This window comes from Crocodylus porosus, unplaced genomic scaffold (genome assembly GCF_001723895.1).
Source record: "Crocodylus porosus isolate Cpor-Errol unplaced genomic scaffold, CroPor_comp1, whole genome shotgun sequence".
Lineage (NCBI taxonomy): Eukaryota > Metazoa > Chordata > Crocodylia > Crocodylidae > Crocodylus > Crocodylus porosus.
In genome coordinates this window covers 4,819,212-4,840,559 of record NW_017728935.1, presented here as the reverse complement: position 1 = coordinate 4,840,559, position 21,348 = coordinate 4,819,212, and the positions used below count along the sequence as shown (strand labels likewise).

The following is a 21,348-nucleotide window of genomic DNA, read 5'->3' as shown; positions in this document are numbered from 1 at the left end:
TACTTCCCTGGGCCTGGGGCTCATTTTGCCCCCCGGGACACATCCACACAAGCACGCACGTGCAGTTTGTGGCACTGCAGATTTGATACCGGCATGTCCTGGTATCTGGAAAAAAAAAAAAGAAGCTGCCACAAAAAGCAGCACGGCACATGTAGTAGCAGTGTGTGCTGTCGGCAACGGAGCCGTGCTCCACGCAGCTGGATGGGTGCCGCTGCTGCCCCAGGAGGCCCCCAGGACCCGGTTTGCCGTGGGCCACAGCACGTGTGCAGGGGCGCGCCCTGGGGCACAAAGCAGCAGCGCAAATATGTGCCACTGCTGCCTGTGCTGGGGCAAATGCACACCCCTGCATGTGGGAATGTGCTCCTGAAGGAACGTGGTGTCCATCTGCATGCAAAACTGAGCCTAATTGGGGCCCCTTTCTAGCTCTGCTGCACCCAGCCTCCTTCTGGAGAGAACCGTGGCCCCTGCTACACCTTACGTCTGTGACAGAGTGCACGGGTGAGTCGTGCAATAAATGTGGGCTGGCCACATGCACCAAGTCACAATCGCATGTTTTGCTGGCAATAGATGTAGACTGGCCACATGTGCAAAGTCATGTTTCCCCACAAAAGTGTCCATCCAGCTATAAAAAGAGCCAACCAGCTTGCAAACATGTAATGACTCTAAGCTAATTTCTGTCCAGCTTTCATTTGAATATGGAGCAAGGCCCAATCCTGAGACCCCACGTGTGCAGATAGTGCTAGCTTTGTCCCAGAGGTAATAGTCACGAGACGGTTGTGTGCTTCTGCTCTGCACTAAGTCTCTTGTGCCACAATGAGGGAGAGATTGGGGTAGCGTTCCCTTACAGGTAACGGGTCTAAGTTCCCCTAGCTTCTCTTACTGGGGGGTTAACTGAAGCATAGTTACTGCAGAGCAGCCAATGCCTGATAAGTTTCTATCCCCTGTTAATAATAGCAAGTAGGAGAACAACTTGTGCACCTGCAATTACACTGGGGTAAGCGAAAACTAAACCAGGGCCGTTTTGCCCTGTTGCATTCAAGGGTAAGCTGCCCTAGTTTAGATCTCACCACGAAGTAATGAGAGCACAAGGAGAGTTACTGTGGAGCAGCTGCAGTGTGGTAAATCCACGCACACAAGTCAAGGCCCATACCATGTGCCTTGAAACAGGGAGTAGAGATGTACCGGAAGGGCAGTAACTATTTGTTTGCCTGTAGGTAAAGGAGCTAAGTTGCTGTGGTTTAGTTCCCTCTTGCAGAGTTAGTACAGGCAGAGGCATAAGCTTAGCATGGAGCAGGCACAGTAAAAGTCTGTGAATTGTAGGCTAAGGGAACGTAAAGGTTTTGTAGGGCTTATGACTGCATGTGGGGGTGCAACCAACCCCTAGTCTTGGAACAGTTGCCCTAGCTTATGAATGCAACAGAACACCGTATACCACTATCCTATCTCTATGATTTAAATTATGTGCATCCACTCCTGTGGCACTGTAAGGGGAACTACACCACTAAACTAAACCTGAATGCCGCTTCGGTGACTTTGTGCTCTCCTACGCAGGTAAAGTGAGCTAGATGGTAGTAGAATCACAACAACTGATGCATGACCCTAAGCAGCAAATAGGTCACTTCCCCACCCCACTTTCCCTTTGTAACACAGTAGAAAGTTGCATATGTTTAATGTCTCTGCTTCATAATGTTAGCTAAAGTCATATATGCCTTTGAAGCAGCAGATTCTCTAGGATTAGTTAACTGATGTTAAGGATATGTTTGATATTTTTTGAGGCTAAGGGCATTTTAAATCGTTCTGCCATAAGAGCTAATTTCCTCTCTTCTTCAGAATATTGGTGTCTTCCTTTTCTGAAGAGCAGCTGAATCGCTATGAGATGTATCGTCGTTCTGCTTTTCCCAAGGCTGCTATTAAACGGGTAAGGCTCTGCCGATATTCAGGCTGTAGAGTGAGGGATCCCACTTACTCCACATGTAGAAATACAGAGCAAAATGCATTCCCTTTCCTTTTCCATGTCCTGAGAAGGCATTTAGCAGAATTCACAGGTTTGATGGAATCTGATAAGGATGTGCCATGAGCACTTCTGCTACGGCCTGCATGAAGGCAGTAGATTGACTATCTTTACAAGTCTGGTCAGTCTGAATAGATGAGATTTGAATGGCAGAAGGACTGCCAACCCACCTGCCTTGTTACTTGCTTTTTTTAAATTGGTTCCCATCCTCTACTCCCATTGACTGCAGTAGCTGTTGCTCAAATGTAATATTTTTTGGTAAGAATCTATACAGTTATAGTGAAACTTCTCTTGGCTAATTGCGTCTTCTCTTTTCTTAAGCTGATCCAGTCTATTACTGGCACCTCTGTCTCTCAGAATGTGGTTATTGCCATGTCTGGGATTTCCAAAGTCTTTGTTGGGGAGGTGGTAGAAGAAGGTGAGTAGAAGTGGAATATCTTACAGGCAGAGCAAACTAAGAATGCAGGACTTACCCCTTCACTTTAAACAACGAGTTGGCTTTTAAGGGACCTTTTGTCATGCCATCCACTTGAAGGAATTAGCTCAATGTTCTTTTTCAGCAGTCACTCTATCCTGAACTGAATCTGTTCAGTACTTATTGGTAAGGAAGTATGAACACGAGAGAGGGAAGGCCACACTAAAAAATTCAGTGATATGGCGAGTTTACCGTATCACCATGGAACTTTAGTATTGAAGGATGATGTAGTTGTCATGCATGTACCTAGCCTTTACATAGAGACATTAGATTCCTCAAGAATGACCACTGCCTTCCTCCCCCGGCCCCAGTTTTGTTGATCCTGGTTGTCCATAGTTGGTAGCTCACCTGAGGCAGTATAATTACATCTGCTTGAGCCGTCTCTAACAAAGGCTGCATATGGCACTTGCAGCAAGATTAATGCTGATACCAATAGCTCTTTTTCTGTTGCCAACTTGAACTCTCCTCCCGCTCATAATGACCCTTGCACATGCTCCCACAATTAACACACAGAGGAGGACTTTTTTTTAAAAGCAGGGGGAGCAGAAGACAGAGTAGTCAGGGTATATCTAGCTCTGATACACTAATAAAATGTTTGGAAGTGCAGATCTCACCAAGTTATAATCAGTTGTCATGAATGAAGCTGATGACTTTGTATAGCAGCAGCGTCACAGTGAAATAATTTCAGAAATCTCATAGTCTGTGTTGTCTGATTCGCATCGTTTTCTTGGCTTTTGTTTTGCTTAGCACTGGATGTGTGTGAGAAGTGGGGAGAGTTGCCACCTCTTCAGCCCAAACACATGCGTGAAGCAGTCAGGAGGCTGAAGGCCCGGGGACAGATCCCAAATTCCAAGTATAAAAAAATCATCTTCCAGTAAAGTGGACAGGAGAAGGTGGAGGAGGAGCGCACAGTCTTCAGCTGCATATGATGTAACTTTGAAGTTGGTTCCATCTTCTAAGCCTGATGCACTTCCAGAATCCATTGTAATCTTGTGTCTGCAGCCTTCTCCAAACACACCAGAACCACAAGAAACCCCATGGCAAAAGTGCAACTAAACTGAGTTCATAACCCCTGAGAAGCTGGCTGCAATGCTGCCATGAACAACTTGAGTATGGTAGATGGTTGGTAAGAAGAGAGAGCTTAATGGAACGGATGATGTTACCATAGAGGTAACAGTCTTATTAAGCTGTTTATTCTCATATTAAAGAGCTTCCTGTACTGGAGGCCTATGTATTGTATCGCCTACGTAGAGTGCTACTTGAGGCAAGGACGTGAGGGTCTGGATTGACTTAACACGGTCTTGGTAACAAATTCTGGCTCCTGCCTTTTTTGGAAGTTGCCGACTCAAAGCCTTTGTGTCTTACATCTGTGGTTGGGGGAAAGAGCCATGACCTTCAACATAGAAAGGGACAAAACATTTAAAGGGAGGACCCTGAAAGGCTAGGAACAGCTGCTGCTGCTCCAGCTTCCTGTACAGAAAGGGTGGTTTTGTATAATGAGCGCTCAATAAACTTGGTGTTGGGTTATGTTGCTACACGTAGTCTCTTTATGTTGCATAAGCTGTTTGTGTGACATCAGTTACCGCTGAAGGATGAGTTGTTAGCAGAAACCAAGGGAAAATACAGCTGGACAGCACTGTGCATTCACTACCTTAGTGAGTGCTTGAGGCAGTTTTTATAACTGCAGTTCCCCTCATTGGTCATCTGTCAAGCACTCAGAAATCAGCACCTTAGAATAAAGAAACTGACAATGTAGAATAACACAAAACACAAGTAAGTAAGGTTAACAAGTTTAATTTTTTTTCCTTTAACGTGGTTCATAGAACCAATACTCACTAGTGGAAATGTTTTACTGCAACAAAGTTCCAATACTGACCAGGACTCAAATTCAAGTCATAGGTGTATAGTACTGTACCCGGACACACTGTGCCCCTTGTTCGAGAAGGCTTCTTCTGACAACTTTGTTACTACCAACTCAAAAGCGATACTGAGGCCACATGCATTCCGCAGGTAACAGCAAGACTATTACACCAAGGATTAAGTTGTAATGTAGAAAAGTAGAGTCTTTAAACATGTCTCCACTAAAGTAAACTTTCTTTTATAAAATTATCTATTTCAGCAACTTCCCCTCCCTGTTCTGGCTGCACCCTTTGCAGAGAGGAAGGTTGTATTGTACATGTATGTCACCATGAGGCTTGGGGAAGAAGGTTGCCTGCATGGGACTTAAATGCAAATAAATAGAAGCACTCCAGGCTTTTGTAAACCTAACAATACATGGATGTGAGCAACTAACTTGCTACAGGCAATTGAAACCTAGCTCTGGTCAGGCTGCACTGGGGGAAAGGACAGTTCAGCAGCTTTGACACTACAGTTAGGCACCAGTTCTAGGCGAACCCGTCCATCATTACTCCTTTCCCAGGCTGGATGAAGACTCAGCAGAATATCCAGTCAAACAAAGGAGTCACAGAAGCTGGGGAGAGACCCTGCCCTCCCTGTTCAAGCAAAAAGTGAATCAAAACAAGTGAGAACAGCGTCACACCGCACCAAGCAGCACTGGCAGGCATCATTTTACCTCCTGCTTCATGAGGAAGCAGGAATGAGTGAATTCAGTATCACAGACACTCGAATAAAGAACACTAATTTCTGGTTACACAGAACAGAGCGACAACTTTACAGAGGAATTAAAAAGCTCAGACTTGACACGGTTCACACACTTTTTATACTTACAAAGAGCTGTTTGTCCATAGGTTTCACAGCAGGTTGTTTTAACGTAGGTGCGTGGTTACCTCCTGTTCTACAGTAAGAACGTGGGCTTGGTGCCAGCCCTATCCTTAGCACAGGAGGTTAACAAGCATTTCTAAATCCCTGCATTTATTTTTGAAACATGCTATGCACGTGAGGCAATAGTGGTGCAGGAAGTACCCAGCTGGTCTGTCCCCCACCCTGGTGCTAGAAGTTTAAAGTGCGTTGTCCTCCTAATCACAGATTCCCTTTCCTATAAGAGGGAAGGGCTGCTGGAGTTTTTAACATGGGCAGTAATGCACAAAGAACCTGTCTGGGCCTGTCTTGAGGGGACGGGATGAGGCACAGTCCTCCAGAGGAAGTATCCATTTCCATAGGCTCCGCCCCACATCCAAGGTAGCGCAGTGAATGACTCTCAGGTACAGCATCCAACCAACAGTTGGATGGGAGGTCAAAAGTGACCTTACCACCTCACCACCGCAGAGCCTTTTAGGCTTCAGCTGCCCAATCTTTGCCAAAGGAAAATCATTCCCACCACATTACCTATTCATGTAGTGAAAGGCAAGCTCTTGCTGCATTCAGGCACTAGTCAGTTCCAGCTTGGCAGGCAGGCAGATAGGTGCCAGAGATAAGTGTAGCAGTAGAGCTCTGCTCTCCTGAGGCTGTCTATTCCAGCGCAGCACAGGCAAGGACCAACCATGCCAGGTCAACCCTACCTTTGGAGTAACATAGATGAGAACGCTGGCCAGTTTTACTGGGTTCTAATCTGGCTGTCTTCCCTTTTCTCCTGCACAGAGCCTTTTGCTAAGAGCTACAAGGGTCTTTGTGAGCCATTGTTCCACACACTCTACCATTAAACCAGCACACTAAAGCATGCGGTTTTCTTCCGTGCAACTAAAGCCACACTACAGTCCCTAGGAAAGAGAAGTACATCTCTCCACCACTGGTCAAAGAGAAATATATATGCAAGACTAATGGGAAAAAGCAATAGCACAAATTGCCTTCTTCCTTTTGTTCAGTCCCCAGATACCAAGCCATCATGGCTTCTGAGTAGGAGTCGCAACTCATTACTTGGACTGAGCATAATCCTGACACACGAGGTTATCTAACTTAATTTTAGTGGAGTTAAAAACACAACAGAACCCTTGTGACAGACAAAATGCCACCAGAATGCTAATTTGCTTTTCAGGGGGAAAAGGTGTTGGGGATCATGAAGTGGAGAACTAGAATATAGTTCGACAAAGCTTCCATTCTCATATGGCCAGGTCTGGCCTTCCCACAGTTAAGAAAGGAAGGTCACCATCACCTATGCAGTCAGTTATCTTTGTAGTTAAGCTTTCCCCAAGCCAATTAGGTGCACTCTTCTACCTGTTTAACATGCATTATAAGGTGTTGTGTGCCTTAAAACTGGTGCATGAATACACCTATAAAATATGGCTGGAAAATCCAACTCAGAAAAGTGTTTGAAATGCATTAAAATCCAAGAAAACATCCACATGCAAGGAGGTGTTGTGGGTGGACAGTCCTCAGCAGCACAGAACTGACAAACCTGTACCACATTCCATGCTAAATTATACAACTTCGTCCCTCCATACAACAGCATCTATGGTTGGGGGCCACTTCCCCTCACACCCTCCCTCCACCTCTTCTGCTGGCAGTCACACACATAGTGGCTTCTTCACTGGATGCCTGGACTATAATCCTTTGCTTCAAAGAAAGGTGAAATCATTCTTTGAGAGGAGATGCTGGATTCCCACAGGCTTCAGCATAGGAGATAAAGCTGAACTTGCCCAGCATGCTTTACCTAACAAGTGAGGGAACACGGCAGTCCTGCACTTGGGTACAGGCAATAGCTAGGGTGTCTGGATACTGTGTGGGAAGTGGGGTTCAGAAAGGGTAGATGTTTTTTAAACCAGCATATACGCTGGTTCAATTCCCAAGGCAGCAAACCGTTAGTGGAAAAGGGAACTAGAGGGAATCCTTTCTACCATGGCTACCTGGGCTGCTCAGGGGAAGCTCCAGGCCACATTTTCTCTCCATAGAGGAGAGATTTCTCTATCTCCCACACACAGCAAGCCCTACATTTTCATTCCAGTCTTGGGCTACATCATGCTCTCACCAAAGAACTCTGCGCAACATCCACCGAATGTCTGAGTAGGCCTGGCCTTGACAAATTGACCTTATTGCTTTCACCTGTGCTCTTTGGTGAGTGCATCTGGACAAAAACACACAGGACAATGCTAGAGGAAGAACCAAGCAGCACCACCCGGCATGAGGAGCAAACACGAGAGAGAAAGCATACAGCCAGCAGGGTGAAAGCAGACAGTCAGCTCTGCTGTCAACTGACAAGGCAAGGAGACCCTGGCTCCTGACTACTGTTCTGGCATTTTGGGCTCCTTGACTGAGCTCTGCGCTGGGTCAGTGATAGAGGGTAGCACCACACTGCCAGGACAAAGGAACGTGGCTGCCAGACCAGAATCAGGGAGCTCCTCTTGCTCATCCCCCTTCCCCAAGCCAGGCCCTGCCTTCCTCTCGTCGCACACTTCGCAGTTCCTCTTACAGCAGCATTTGGGTTCCCATTCCCCCAAGTGATTCCTCTGTACAGAGGTTGACCTGTTTAGCAGCCATGTCACAAACTAGCCACCTCAGTGCTGGTGGTGATCCCTGCTCCTCCTGAGCAGTGGTGGGCAGGGCAGGCCTCTGCTGTCAGAGCTGGAAGAGGGGGTCGTGTTTGCGGATTTCCTGCAGAAGGCGTTCTTTGTCCTTGTTGGCAGCTTCTAGGGCCATTTTCGTGCCCTCCAGCTCCTGCTGCAACTCCGGCACTTCCTTCAGCTGCGAGAGACAGAGAAAGGAACACAAATAAGACCCAAGCTTCTTCCAAAATGTGAAAAATGAGAGCAGAATGAGGTCATTTCTTTCCGTTATGATCAGAGAGGAATGCAAAACCAGCAGCTCTGGAAAGAACTACAGGTACATGTCACAGAGCAAACAAAAGCCACTGACTGACATCCTCATTCTACTGGGTTTCCAGGCTTGAATACTTGCTGACAGATGCATTTCAGCCTGTTTGCTGGAATGCCTTTCAGACCCTTTATTACAGTCAACGTACACAGCCGCCATACAGATGGCCTAATGGCCGGCCATCAGCCTCCCCCAAATGTGAACAAGACTTGTGTAAGAGAGGTTCTTTCTGCAGAGCGACTCGGGCTTCAGCTGACGATGAACACAGAGGCAAGAAAATGCGGGGAGACTAGAAGGACAAACAATAGGCCCTATGCTGCACCCAGACAACGTGCATCTTCCCTGCCCACCTAAAAGCCCTTCTACAGGTAAGGTCTATGAGAAAGGGCAGCAGGGGCCTCCCCCGGTCTCATCTCCGGGACTGAAACCGGTTGTTATTCTTGCTGTACACACAGCCATCAGAGCAGCTTCACAGCCTGTAGCAAGGTTTACAGTATCTACAGCATCTTCAGCAGTGTTTGTCTGTGGGACTTCCCTTGAGTCCCTTGTTTCATTCAGAACTTAGGTTACCAAAGAATGAGTTCTCTGAGTGAGGCCTAAGGCCTTTTTTCTATAGCCTCCCCATAGGAAAAAAGACCTTCCAGAGCAGGGACTGGACAGAGGTGGGAAGATAGAAGATAATTTCTCCTCAGAAGAAAACAAATGTTTCAGATACTGAAAAGGAGGAACTGATTATGCTAAGGGTATGGGTGTGGAAGGAGGCAAGGGTCCTGAACCCAGCCTGCTCACAAGATGGCACTATTGTTACCCATCTGTAAACCCTCCAGGCAAGAGGCATGCTTGCCTAGGACCAGCGTTTCCCAGTCTGAGCCAGATTTCTACCAGTCTGCAAAGGACCATGCAGAAATGGCTTACCTGAAATTCATGCACTGCTCCTGCAGGAGCTGCTGGGACTCTTGGGGCTGAGACCTTGTGCTCCTGAAGGCCTGGCTCAGCCCTTTTCCGATAATATGGTCCCTCGCCCCCGACAGCTGGGAAGCAATACAGGGATAACATATAAATCTGTGCACTGCTACCGTAGACCACTTGGATTCTCTTTTATGAGAAGTGCTCTGCAGCTGAAAGGATCATCCCTTGTAAAAAGGGGAACTGACAATTTGCTCAGTATGCACGAACCAATGGCAGTGAGTTTAGACTGCCAGTCACTCATTGTAACCATTATCGATGCTACTTCAAGTGCCAAATTTATCATCTCCAGCAAGACTGGACAGAAGTCGCAACTTGGAGCACTGGCAAGAGAACCAAAGTGTTTATATAGGAAACAGTCTTAGCCTGGTCTGGCAAGAATATCTGGGATAGATCAGATACCCCAGATCTCGCCTTTCCCAGCACTTGTGAATCCAGTCCAGCATCTTCCAGTAAGCGTCACTGCTGGGCACGCTATTCCTCAGTAACAGCTGCTGGGGCAAAAGGGACCAGGACTGCCCTACTTTACTGACCTGTTACGTAGAACACCCCGTCATCTTTGCGTGTCACAACAACGTGATCCACAGCCAAGGTGATGGGGATGGGACCGGGGGAGGTAGGGTATGTTGGAGGGCTGTCATCCTGCAAGAAGACCCAACAAAGTATCAGCTGCTGCATGTGACTCTGGAACTGGGCAACATGGCAAAGAACCTTACTGCTGTCAGCATTCCCAGATCTATCCGGGGTTGGCCATTACACAGGAAACAACGGTTTTACAGGTGGGCTGTACCTGCACTTTTAGTCACATCATTAAAGATGCCCCATAATCAATCAATCAATCTCATCACAATGCCCCCTACTTCAGGTCACATCTTGCAGTAACAGCTTTGCAAGTCCCGGACTCAAACTCCCATCAGAATGTATCAATACAGCAGGCTCAAGACATGCTCCTGGTTACAGGTGCATTGTCAGACACCTCTCTGCCTCCAGTTCTGAGCAACTAAGATTTCCACCAAGCTCTTTCTTTCCCCCCCCCCGCCCCCAGGCCTCAGAAATCTCATGGTCCAAGCACTAACTAGACTACGACTCTCAGGACCCACCTGTACACCATTAAGTAGCTCCTATAGGGCAGAGGAAAACAATTACCCTAGCTGATCAGGAAATGGCATCTTTCTGGACTGCTACACACACCCCTTCACAAGTACCACCTTGCACACAACTCAGCTCATGACACACGCCTCTCTCCACACCCACCCACCCACCTTCAGTGTGATCTTGGCGTCCACAATCTCTATTTTCATGGGGATCACCTCCGGTATCACTTCATCCTCAAGGAAAGGGCCGAGGTTGGTGAGGAAAGACATCAGGAGCTCTGCCTGGTAGCTGTGGATCAGCATTTGAAGGAACCCGTTCTGAACAGCGAGGGGCGAGTGCACAACGGCACTGGGTCCTATTTCAAGACGCATGCACACTTCTGGCTGAGTCCGAGTAGTTTCTGTGGCTGAGGGTTTCTCTATGCTTAGCTCTCCTAAAGGCATGAAAGAATATCATTACTGTGGAAGACAGCATTAGCAAAAAGCTATAAGAAATACATACACGCTGTGAAGCCTTTCATTGTTTGAACACTGGGTAAAACCCAGTCTATGACACCAATGATGATCCAAAATCATGGCTACTGTTCAGTGCTGCCGTCTACATAAAAGGAGCAGGACTTCAAGTTTCCATAGAAAAAACTCCATATCACGGGCCCTCAAGTTCTCTCCCCTTCAGTTGTTTCACTTCCAGTCAGATTTCCACATTTATCTGGTTTATTTGATAAGAACTAGAACTTTACGTTGTATCAAGGAAAAATCTAACCCCCCTCATTGCATCAATAATAGTTTCATAGTTTCAAAGACTTTTTCATTCTTCTTCTACAAAACCTTTTGTACACAGGGTTTTTTGCATTATCAATTGTACACTGTGAAGGCTCATCATTTGGTTTCGCCTCCTAGTGGCTAAAAAGTTTATCACTATGAAAATGCATCAGCACAACAGTCACTACTCATGCTTCTTTGGACGATTTAAATTGGAGTTTGTTTAAATACGGGTGAAACATCCCGAATTAAGAGTGCTAAAGTCTTGATATTCCTTTTTATCTACCGCAGGTACAGTGCAAGCTTTTTATGTCACTTTAATCTACTATTAATAAAGTCTAGTAACATGGAGGAACCCCAATCAAAAATCACGCCCTTATTGCAACAGACACTGCACAGACAGAAGACAGCCCCTACTCTGGAGAAATGATAATCTAGGTCAGTCTCTGACCTAGGGGGACCACACAACTTTAAGTATGTAGGGAAAGTTTAGTTTCTAGGGCTCAAACACTCCTTGGCTTCTTTGGAGAAGTAGTCACTAACAGATTCAATTAGTATTAAATTCACAGATCATAAATCAGAAAAGACTTGATCATCTAGTCTGAGTCCCTGTATGACAGGTCATAAGATGGCCCTGAATTAGTCTTCAATCACAGGATCTCTAAGAAAAGCAGCCAGTCTCAATTTAAAAATTGTCAGTGATGCAGAATTGCCCACAGCTCTTGGTAATTCCTTCCAGTAGTCACTTACCTGCACTAACAAATGTGCACTCTCTTTCTAGTCTGAATTTACCTAGTGGCAATGTGCAGCCACTGGATTATACCTTTGTTTATACCTTGGGATGATAGATTGAGGACCCCTCTATTAGCAACTTCCTATCCCCCACACAGATGCTACTAGACTGCAAACATGGCCCAAATGGAGTTTCATGAGTCTCAGGGTAAGACATTTTCCAGTCATTTAATCGTTTTTGTGATTTTCTAGACCTCTTCCAATTTATTAGCTTCTTTCTTGATCATGTCTTGTCCCGGCGCTCTATTGCTTTGCCTGAAATCATCATCAGGCTGACAAGCCTATAATGACCTATATCTTCCTGCCTACCATTCTTAAAAATACTTACAGAGCAGGAATTTGCCTTTGTACTCTTGGAACTTCTCTAGCGTTCCGAAGCTTCAGGGCGGGAGACAACTCCAGAAGGCAAGTTATCTGAACATGCTCACCTGAAAAAGCCTCTAGAGTTTAACATTCACCGGAGTAACTGCTGAAATGCATAGTTGGCATCATTGTAGGATACAGCTAATCATCATGATTTTTCCCCAAATACAGACCAGTTTATGGAATACTTTTGCTAGCTCTTGTATTCATGTCAGCTCTACCATGTGCATCTAGTACCGGGTAAACATCTTTATTAAGATTCCTTTTGTTCCCAACATACTTGAAAAACTACTTTTCTAGCTGCAGATTTTTTTTATTGCTTTCCTTACCGGGTTTTCTACAATTTCCATCTTGATTTATATTTTGTTAGTACCAACTTCCCCTTCGTTCCATTTGTTCTATATGGGGCTTTTTTGTTTTTATTACAGTGACTTTCATTTCCCCTCCAAACTGTTTTTTGAAAACCAATATGACCTGTTACTGTTGATTCTAGCTTTTTATTCATCCAGTACATTTCTTTTTTTAGTTTCCAACTATGCACACTTAATTTCTCTCCTCCATCTGAGAACTAACACAAAACTGGATATCAGCTTTGTGATACTGAACCTTTGAAATCATCATGGATATATACAAAATGCTGTTTGACTCTGTTTGCAAATAACAAACTAAATGGACAGCAGTGAATCTGTCATGTGGCACCTGTCCACAGGGAGTTGGTATGAAAATATCAAAAAGCCAGTGAAACAACTTGAGGTCACTGGTTATGAACCATTGCTATAAAGGGTCTCAACAGCATTTATATTTCAGTGTCAGCAATACTCACTTATGGCAGCAAAGTTTTTTGCACCTCCTTCAGGACTGTAACCTGTGTACTCAGAGCACTCTACACTTACAGAAAATAGCCTTGAAATGTTCAAGATATAGTCAAGTTTGGGACTGATTTAGAAGCCTTTCAAGTCATGGCTGCTTGCCAAAGTTGCACCCATCAATCGTACAGTACTCTACTTAACTATAGAAGTCACAAAACAGACACTGAGGCTGCAGATTTCCTATGCACTTAGGTGGCTTACACACAAAGGACCAAAGTTCATTACAATGCAAACAACAGGCAAAATACGGGGCCAACATTGTGTCATCCAGTTAAGTGAAGTACAGACTTATCCATATTCATATAGTGCAGTCCACTGTGTGTCCATTGCTGCTATACGCGAAGAGTGCAAACGACAGTTAAAACTCCATAAATTTGGCTTTGGGTCTTTCAAAGCCCACCAGTCCAGCAAAGGTGACCGCCTTACCCATGTAGCTATGAAGATACTGCCACATTCCAATATTTCCCAGCTGCTCTGGAATAACCTCCGTCACTTGTACAGCAAGCGACATATCATCTCCTTTCACTTCTATCCCGCAGTTCACCTCATTCATTTTTAGCACCAGAACAGACACCTGAAACAGCAAAGCAAGGGACCACTTGGCACAGACTGGCCTCACTTTGCAAAATTCCTTTGGAAGCAGGTTACGGGGGGTGGGGGGTAATAAAAATTTCACCAGCTGAAGACTCGGGTCTTCTCCACTCTGAAAAGATGAGCTGTTTATGTCAGGTGACCCTCCACCCTCATCCTCTGCCATTGGGCTTCCTCCGCTGCCGGCATCGTTAAGGCCACGAGGAAGGACTCCTGTGGCAAAATGATCCAGGCTGGGTTCTGAAAGAGATGTTAGGTACCCATCACAGACCGTCTGGATTTCAGCACCTGCCTCAATATCATGGCCCAAAGGCTCTTGCCAACCTCCCGAAACCCATCACGAGTAGCTTGGACCACGTAGATTAAACAACCTGGAATTGAAGCGACACATTCGTTGCAAGGCTCAGCCCCATTCTGCCCTTCTGTCGCACCTTCCATAGCAGGTGCTCAAAGCACTTTATGAACACCCTCCCTCCCAGATGAGAAAACAAGTGAAGTGACCAGACCAGCAATGAGACTGTGACAGATCAGGGGATAGGACTCAGGTCTCTTAAGTGCCAGTTCACGTTTCAATCCTTCTCTGGCTCTACCTCCATATTTCAAAGGCACCCATAACTGACACTGTACACATATTGGGACAATTCAGCACGCGACGCTTCCCTACACCTGATTTCATAGGGAAGACATCTCAGAGAAAAGTATCACAGAGATTTGAATTGGGTGAATTCCTTGTGACTTTGGGAATGAGTAATCGATAAATCCTATTTGTGGACGGGCATAAAGGGACTCTTGGCACACCTTGCTCCACTGGCCACACTGGAGATGAATTTAGCTGTGTGAAATCATGAAAGAGAGGAAAAGGTATGTGCAGTTCTACTTACCAGAGTCTGTGAGCATCACAAAGCCCCCATCACTGCCGTCGCTGTCCACAGAGAGCCGGTCCTCGGGGCCACTCCCATCTATGGAGGTGGCATCAAAAGAATGCTGGGATGCTGTCCTCTTCATGGAGAAGAAACGCATCCGGCTGCTGCTTCCCCCGGGAGCTGCTGGCCCCTCTTCAGCTTTAGGCACAGGATCCCTACCAAAAACCCAAAGATGCCAACAGCTTAGCTTCAGAGCACTCAACTCACCCCTAGGGACGCATTTGTTGTTCAACAAAACAGTGCTCGCAGCCCAGCTCCAATTGCTGGGGAAAGCAGAGAGACTGAAACTTTATTCATCCACAGCCCAGGACAGCAGTCAGTGACAGAGCAAGAGTCTCAGCTCTGCTGGTTGACTATTAATTTATTTACGAGTAAAAGTTTGGAGGATTGATCCAGTGAAGCTTGAGTTACCTACCGATTAGCACCATACAAAACCATAGCAAGGCAGCAAGAAAGCCCGCATGACTAATTCTTGGTCTATCATGATGCCGCGGTAATTCACACGGAGTGCATCTGGCATGTGACTTGACACAATCCTTTTTATAGCTAACTTCTTTCCAACACATCATCTTTGAAAATGAGCTCATTCACATCCTCCACGTGAAAGGAGAAGTATGTCGAAAAGGCCATCATGCCGGGCATACCAATCATTTTTACCAGTAATCACCCGGCCTACTTAAAAAGAGGAAATGTAAGAAGTGCAACACATGCACAATTTATATAATTCAGTGCAACTGCAAAAAGAGCTTTGCTAAACTTCACTTAAAGGAGGTGACTAGGCTCAAGGTCCTACAAAGTGCAGGAAGCCCCTGACATACCTAAGCAAGCATCTGCTATGGGAGTTTATGTCATGCGATAAAATCTTTATTCTAATAAGTGTACGAGCTGAAATAGATACTTAAACAGCAGGCGCATGGCATAAGCTCTTGCCTTTCTGCTTTATCCCCTAATATGGGGCCCATTACTTTTAAACTTGGTATGCTCTGTGCAATGTTGGTCTTAGAATCATAAACATATAGGGCTGGAAGGGACCTCAATACAGTGCTTAGTCCAACGACCTGCCCCCAACAGCTATTTATCTCATCTGTTCCTTAAAACCTTAGGTGGAAGAGAATCTACAACGATCACATACTTCTGGGAGCAGGGCTCAGACCCCCCTGCTCAGTTTACAAAGGCCACTCAAGAGCCGTCAGATAATAACAGTAACTAACCTGGACAAGGATTGAACTAGCAACCCAGAGATGAAGGGCTCCAGCGTCCCATTACCAATTCCCTGAACTATTTCAGCTGCTCAACTACACTAGTGCTGTTTTGCCTTGTGAAAAGTAATTGCCAGAAAATCACCTAGAGACTCCTGCACACTGGGAAATGGCCAGCAACATCCCTACTGCAATTAAGCAGTTGTCAGTCGGTCATGATGTCTGGGTCCGTCAACATGGGCCAAATTTGGACAAGTGGGAAATGAAAGAGTCCTGTCTCCCTTTCACCATCACAGTCCCCACTGGACAGTCTTACTGCCACCCTGCACGCCACACTCCTACGTGGCACAGGGAGAGCGGCATTAGAAGAGAGAGGAGAAAATGGAAGTGGGCTTATGCTTGTAGAAGGGGATGGCTAAGAGATCTAGCCACGTCAGGTATCAGTCTCGTCACCTAACGCCTTCTAGAAGGCATTCAGATACTGTAGTGATGTGCACGGCACAAAGACCTACCTATCCTTGCAAAGAAAGATGCATTTCTGAAAACACCGCACAATTTACGACACGCAGGTTTCTGTGGAGACCCTAGCCACCCGGATCCTGCCTTCTCCTTGGCTGACAATCTCATGACACTTACAAGAGCATCGATTTTGGCCATGGATGCCTGGACACATTTCCCTCATGCTACTGCATGACAAGCTACAAACTGCCCTCCACCCACAATGTGACGAAGTTTTAGTAGCAGCAGATGCCACAGACCGTGGGACATGTGGGATCTCTAATCCAAGCCAGTAGCACCAGAGAGAAAGTCAGCAGTCTATACCTTGCCCCCTTCCCTCAGGGTGAGCAGTCTATGCATTCAGTGTGAAGCATCAAAGGTTACAGACCGATTCAAAGTCTGAACAGAGTAGAAAGGAGCGATTGCAGACATGCATGTGTCAGCCTTACAATGCCTCACTGTCCCCAGTGCGCTCCTGCCATTTCACAGGGACAGAGGGATGACTCACTCACTTGGCTGGCGGTAGAGAGAGCATCTTCTGCACGGTGGAAGCCATCCTCTCCCGGCTCAGGCTGAAAGCATCTTTAGTCATCAACATAGCTTCTTTGGTGAGGTCCATGGTTGCATGCAGAGCTTCTTTAGTGGCATCTTTTGTCATATGAAGTGCACTCGAGAATTCCACCTCCAAGCTCTTCAGTGGAATTAGTTCTCCTTCTCCATTGAGCACGATACTTCCATTTCCCATTGCCTGAACCTCAGATGGGTTGGAGGGAAGAGAGGTTTGACTGCTACGCTCAGTCAGTCTCTCTGCATCCAGGGCTTCTACAGCTTCATGTGCTTCTTCTATCGGTCCTTTCTGCTCCATGCTCCTGCTCTGCGGATCTGCCATATCGGTTGCTTCCAGAGTTTCATCAGTCAAGGATTTTGGCAGTTTCTCCAGCAGCTCACTGGTACTGCTCACGTCCATGTTTTCATTCTCACTATCTTCTGCAACTTTTGAGGGGCTGCCCATTTCCTTCTCTGAGCTAGCATCTGACTTCAACTCCTTCTCTTCAGCAGCCAGCCCCTCCTTGCTGTCTGAAGGAGACAGCTCAGACCCCATCATCAGGCTCGTTGTATCGGAGTCCACAGACCTAGGTTCTGAGCCAGAGCCTGGGATGGGATTCATGAGCAGGGCCACTTCTGCACTGTTGAACAGGAGACCCAAGCAAGCAGTCAGGGGTTCTGTGGGGGATCCAATGACCTCCTGCGTATCTTGGGCCAACTGCTCCTGCAGCGTCTGCATAACTTCCCTCAGCCTGAGCAGCACCAAGTATTGGTAGTGATTCAGCCGAACTTTCACATGAGCAGTTGAGTACATAAGCATGTGAATATCAGCGGAGGCTTCCAGCTCTTTATCATCCCCTCTGCCATTAATTTCACAGTCACTTTCTCTCAAGACATCCATTGCCTCTGGGATCTTGTGGATGCTTTTCAGGTCTTGCTCAGTCCTTGATCTTTGGCGGATCCCAGACTCTGCGGTAAGGTCCTGGTGTTTGGCATGATTACTGAAGCTTGCGGAAGGCTTGATTTTCACCTCCAAAGCAGCAGAGGCCTGTTGCTTCCAGGCTTGAGCCTGCTGCCATTTCTTGGGACAGCAAGCCCAAACTGAGAGGGGGAAAGGATCAATGAAGTTCACAGCTCTGCCCTGTGAACTCTCAGCCCCCTCAAAGTCCAAGGAAATCTGGGTGAAATTAATAGACCAGAGGTCGTCAGAAGCAGTGGTCCTCTGTGTCACCGGGGGAAAACCCGTGTGATTTTGGGCTCTGGCATCCACCTGGTATGCATGCCTTAAGAAGAGGGTGTGGAGGATGCTGAAGTTGTCCTGAGACTTTGGAAAGCGGGTGTAGGTAGTGTGAAAGAACTCAGAGTTGGCAAATCTGCGGAAGAGGTTCTGGAGGGCAAGGCAGCTGCAGTGTGGCGCGTGGCGCGTGTTGGTGGCAGTCATCTCGGACATGCGGACTGAGAGGGTCTGTGGGCGGTCCCGGTGGTCAGTGACTTTCTTCTCCACAGGGATATTTAGCTTCAGTGAGGAGGAATAAATAGAGAAGGCAGTTAGGCAAGTTACACATTTCCACCATGCTCAAGACAGGGGTAGCTGGCTATTAATATTACCTCACCTTCTTTCGAGTGAAATAAGCGGGTTTTTTTATTTTATTTTTTTCCCCCAAAGGTGACCGGGTGCCAGCCTGGCAGGTGCCAGGGACTGAGGTCATTTTCCATCCACATCTCAGGAAGCAGCGCAAGCTTATCCCATGCTACACCCATCCTCAGGCCTCACCCCCCTCTGCAAGGACTCGCCCTCGCATTTACAGCTCAAGCATCTCCAGTGAGACAACCAAAAGCTGGGTTAGCCAGTCCCCAGTGCAATCAGATTTCAGTGCTCTGGATGGATATCTGTCTGCTGGGAGCTGGTGTAAAATCCACCAATTCACTCTGAACAGGCCACAAGGCCATACACAGTGACTTGACAGCAGCAAAGTTTAGTGGGCTTTGAACTGATAAACTTAAAGGACAACGGTTCCACATGGAACTATAACCTGTAGGTATCAATTTCTTCTCTTCCTGCGTTCATAGACATGAACTGTTTTGCCTATTCCAGACTCCATGCCACATTATACTATGCAGAAATCACAAAAAGGAATTAACACCCGAAGGAGTCAGCCCAGAAATAGGCGAGAGAGGGGGGGAAATGTTCTTCCTCCTCATTCTGAGCTGCCACCACTCTCTGGTTCCATATTTCCAAGCAAGGGCAGAAAAAAACCACGAACAGTACCTTCAGCCCAAAGCCATCTAGTCGAACATCAACGTGCTCATCCTGCTTGCCAGAGTTCTCCAGCTTGTAGATGGCTTTAAATTGCTCCAGGCTGCGATACAGATCCAGGCAAAAGAAATTCACCCAGAGCATGCTCACTGTATCCAGGGTAAACATCAGGCCATTCAGCTGCACATACAGGTTGGGGCTTGGAACTGCAGGAGAACAGGACAGGGTAATGGTAAATTTGACATTTCTCAAACTCAAAAAAGGCTAGCTGAAGCCTTTTGAAAAAAATAACTCAATATTCACCTTGCACTGAACATAAACGGGAAAGACGACAAGACCATATACAAAATGTGAACTGTAATACAGCATGCTGATAGGATTGTTTTACAGCCAATGAACTCTAGGAATATTTACCATTTAAGATGCCCAGGACACCATCTCATCAGGATAAACTGAAGCAGGGGGTGAAGAGACTCAACCAAGTTCACAAAGTGAGTCAGGTTCAGAGTCAGGAACAGAATCTAGACTAGACTCCTAGTTCAATGCAAGAGACCCAGCCAGAACCACCGAACTTGGACAGACACTGGAATAACATTTTTCAATGACCACATAGCCAAGCTCTTGTTACACACCCCATTTCAACCCTGCCACCTCCTAAGGAGCCCAACAATAAGCAAAAATTAAGAGGAACATCAGGACACTGAACAAAACCTGAGACATGCAGGAACACATCAAAAGGATTAAAACCAGACTGATTCCCTAAGAAGTTTACCCAGTGAGGTGCTACTCTTGATGAATCACCTGGGAATTCCTGATTGTCTGAGAAGTAGTATTCTGTGAACTCAATGTGGATTGCAGAGACCTCTTTGGGAAGGTTCAGGGATTTCCTGCTGCAGGAGAGCAAGGAGGAAGGCTTCTTACTACGCTGCCCAGCAGTAGAAACCTGAAGGAAAAAAAAAGAGGGCAAATCAATATACTCGGTTTGAAAAGTGGCTATTCATGTAGCAGTGCAGGCTCCCACATTTATTCTCTTGCATTCATTCCCAGATCAAATATTAGCAGTTTACAAGCGAAACTTGTCTTCCAAATACTAGTACAACCCCCCTCACAACTTCAATCTGAGTTCTGAAAATCCACCTGTGACCTTGACTATTTATGCCTCATTACTACCAACAACTGTGGCATTCAGAACCTAGCCCCCAATTCTGCTGAGGACACAACACAAAACACTCTTCTGCATTTTGTTGTAGTTCTGCAAGGCTAACGAGGGAAATTCTGAAGGGCCTTGGGACTCATCTCCTCCAGCAACGTCTACCTTCTAAGTCAGAAGGTGCGAAAGACAGACCATCGTCAAACCCTCTCCCGTCCTTACGGCCGCAGGCAATATCACCTGCTCCAAGCTTTGACGGTATCTAAGGAAAGTCCAGGTGGAAAGAACACTTGACTTTGCAAGTTTAGCTTCAGCAGAAACAGCCATTTGGCGCTCTGTTTGTGCCTGGGTTTGGTTAAGAAAAAGTGAACTGTGTCTGAAAGGAGGTGTGCCAGGGTCCCTGCCAATACAAGCTCTGACACCCTTCTCGGCTCTGCATACTCTAGGTTTTTCATGATTTCTTGTTTAACATCATAGCAGGCTAAGGACTTCATTACAAAAATAAGACAATTTGAACAACAGATGAGCGCTCCTCCCAGTCTGCTGTCTGAATCCCCACCTGATGGATGTCCAGGTCATCCACTCGGACTACCACGCAGCTGGATCGAAGCCGGTTACAGGCAGGGCGCCGAAGCTGGGGTAAGCTCAGGGGAGGAGCCCGGGCCTGAGGATGGCCTTTCTCTGGAGAACTTTTGTGAGGACTGGACAGGTCTGCAGGGAGACAAGCATTGTAACCAGTCTCAGGTGAACTTCACTCATGTCCTTCTCAACGAATCAGAACTGTTAAACGCCATACCCGGGACAGACCTTCAGGAAGCTCAAATGTGTTTATGAAATAGGAATAACAGACCCAAATTAAAAATAAATGGGCCAGACTAGGTCATAAGGGATTAGTGCCCTGCGCAGAAAGAACACAGTTAAAGAGCAATGTCCGTTGTGGCAAGAGGAATGTGAACTCCGCAGCACAGCTCCTAGGATCTGAGGCACGTGCAGCATTTCACCTGCATGCCAGCAATAAAACTGGGAACGTTTTACTGAACTAGCTAAGGAAATCACTCCTACAGTCTATCTATCCATTCCCTATAGTCTGTCCTAATGCCATGTGTCTTAATATTTTGTGGGTTTTATATTTCCAATTGTTTATGTGCC

At 46.4% G+C, this 21,348-nt stretch overlaps 2 protein-coding genes across 3 annotated transcripts in view; one reads left to right on the top strand and one right to left on the bottom strand.

The window, feature by feature from the left end:
• Positions 1–396: 396 nt before the first annotated feature.
• TAF11 (TATA-box binding protein associated factor 11) lies at positions 397–4,023 on the top strand. Its single transcript, XM_019546736.1, has 4 exons — positions 397–498; positions 1,831–1,918; positions 2,333–2,429; positions 3,234–4,023. Exons 2-4 carry the CDS (start codon positions 1,877–1,879, stop codon positions 3,362–3,364), a joined length of 270 nt encoding a protein of 89 aa, XP_019402281.1. The 5' UTR covers positions 397–498; positions 1,831–1,876; the 3' UTR covers positions 3,365–4,023.
• Positions 4,024–4,264: 241 nt separating this feature from the next.
• The window catches only part of UHRF1BP1 (UHRF1 binding protein 1), a 48,233-nt gene continuing 31,149 nt past the window's right edge, over positions 4,265–21,348 (bottom strand). For both annotated transcript variants that reach the window (XM_019546734.1, XM_019546735.1), the window contains 11 exons: positions 20,759–20,910; positions 19,851–19,992; positions 19,062–19,255; positions 16,759–18,308; positions 14,508–14,704; positions 13,712–13,866; positions 13,462–13,609; positions 10,418–10,683; positions 9,689–9,797; positions 9,105–9,220; positions 4,265–8,060 (listed from right to left, as the gene is read on the bottom strand). In XM_019546734.1, the coding sequence (XP_019402279.1) occupies positions 7,935–8,060; positions 9,105–9,220; positions 9,689–9,797; positions 10,418–10,683; positions 13,462–13,609; positions 13,712–13,866; positions 14,508–14,704; positions 16,759–18,308; positions 19,062–19,255; positions 19,851–19,992; positions 20,759–20,910 (3,155 nt within the window). In that variant the 3' untranslated portion in view covers positions 4,265–7,934. The remainder of the gene's footprint in view (positions 8,061–9,104; positions 9,221–9,688; positions 9,798–10,417; positions 10,684–13,461; positions 13,610–13,711; positions 13,867–14,507; positions 14,705–16,758; positions 18,309–19,061; positions 19,256–19,850; positions 19,993–20,758; positions 20,911–21,348) is intronic.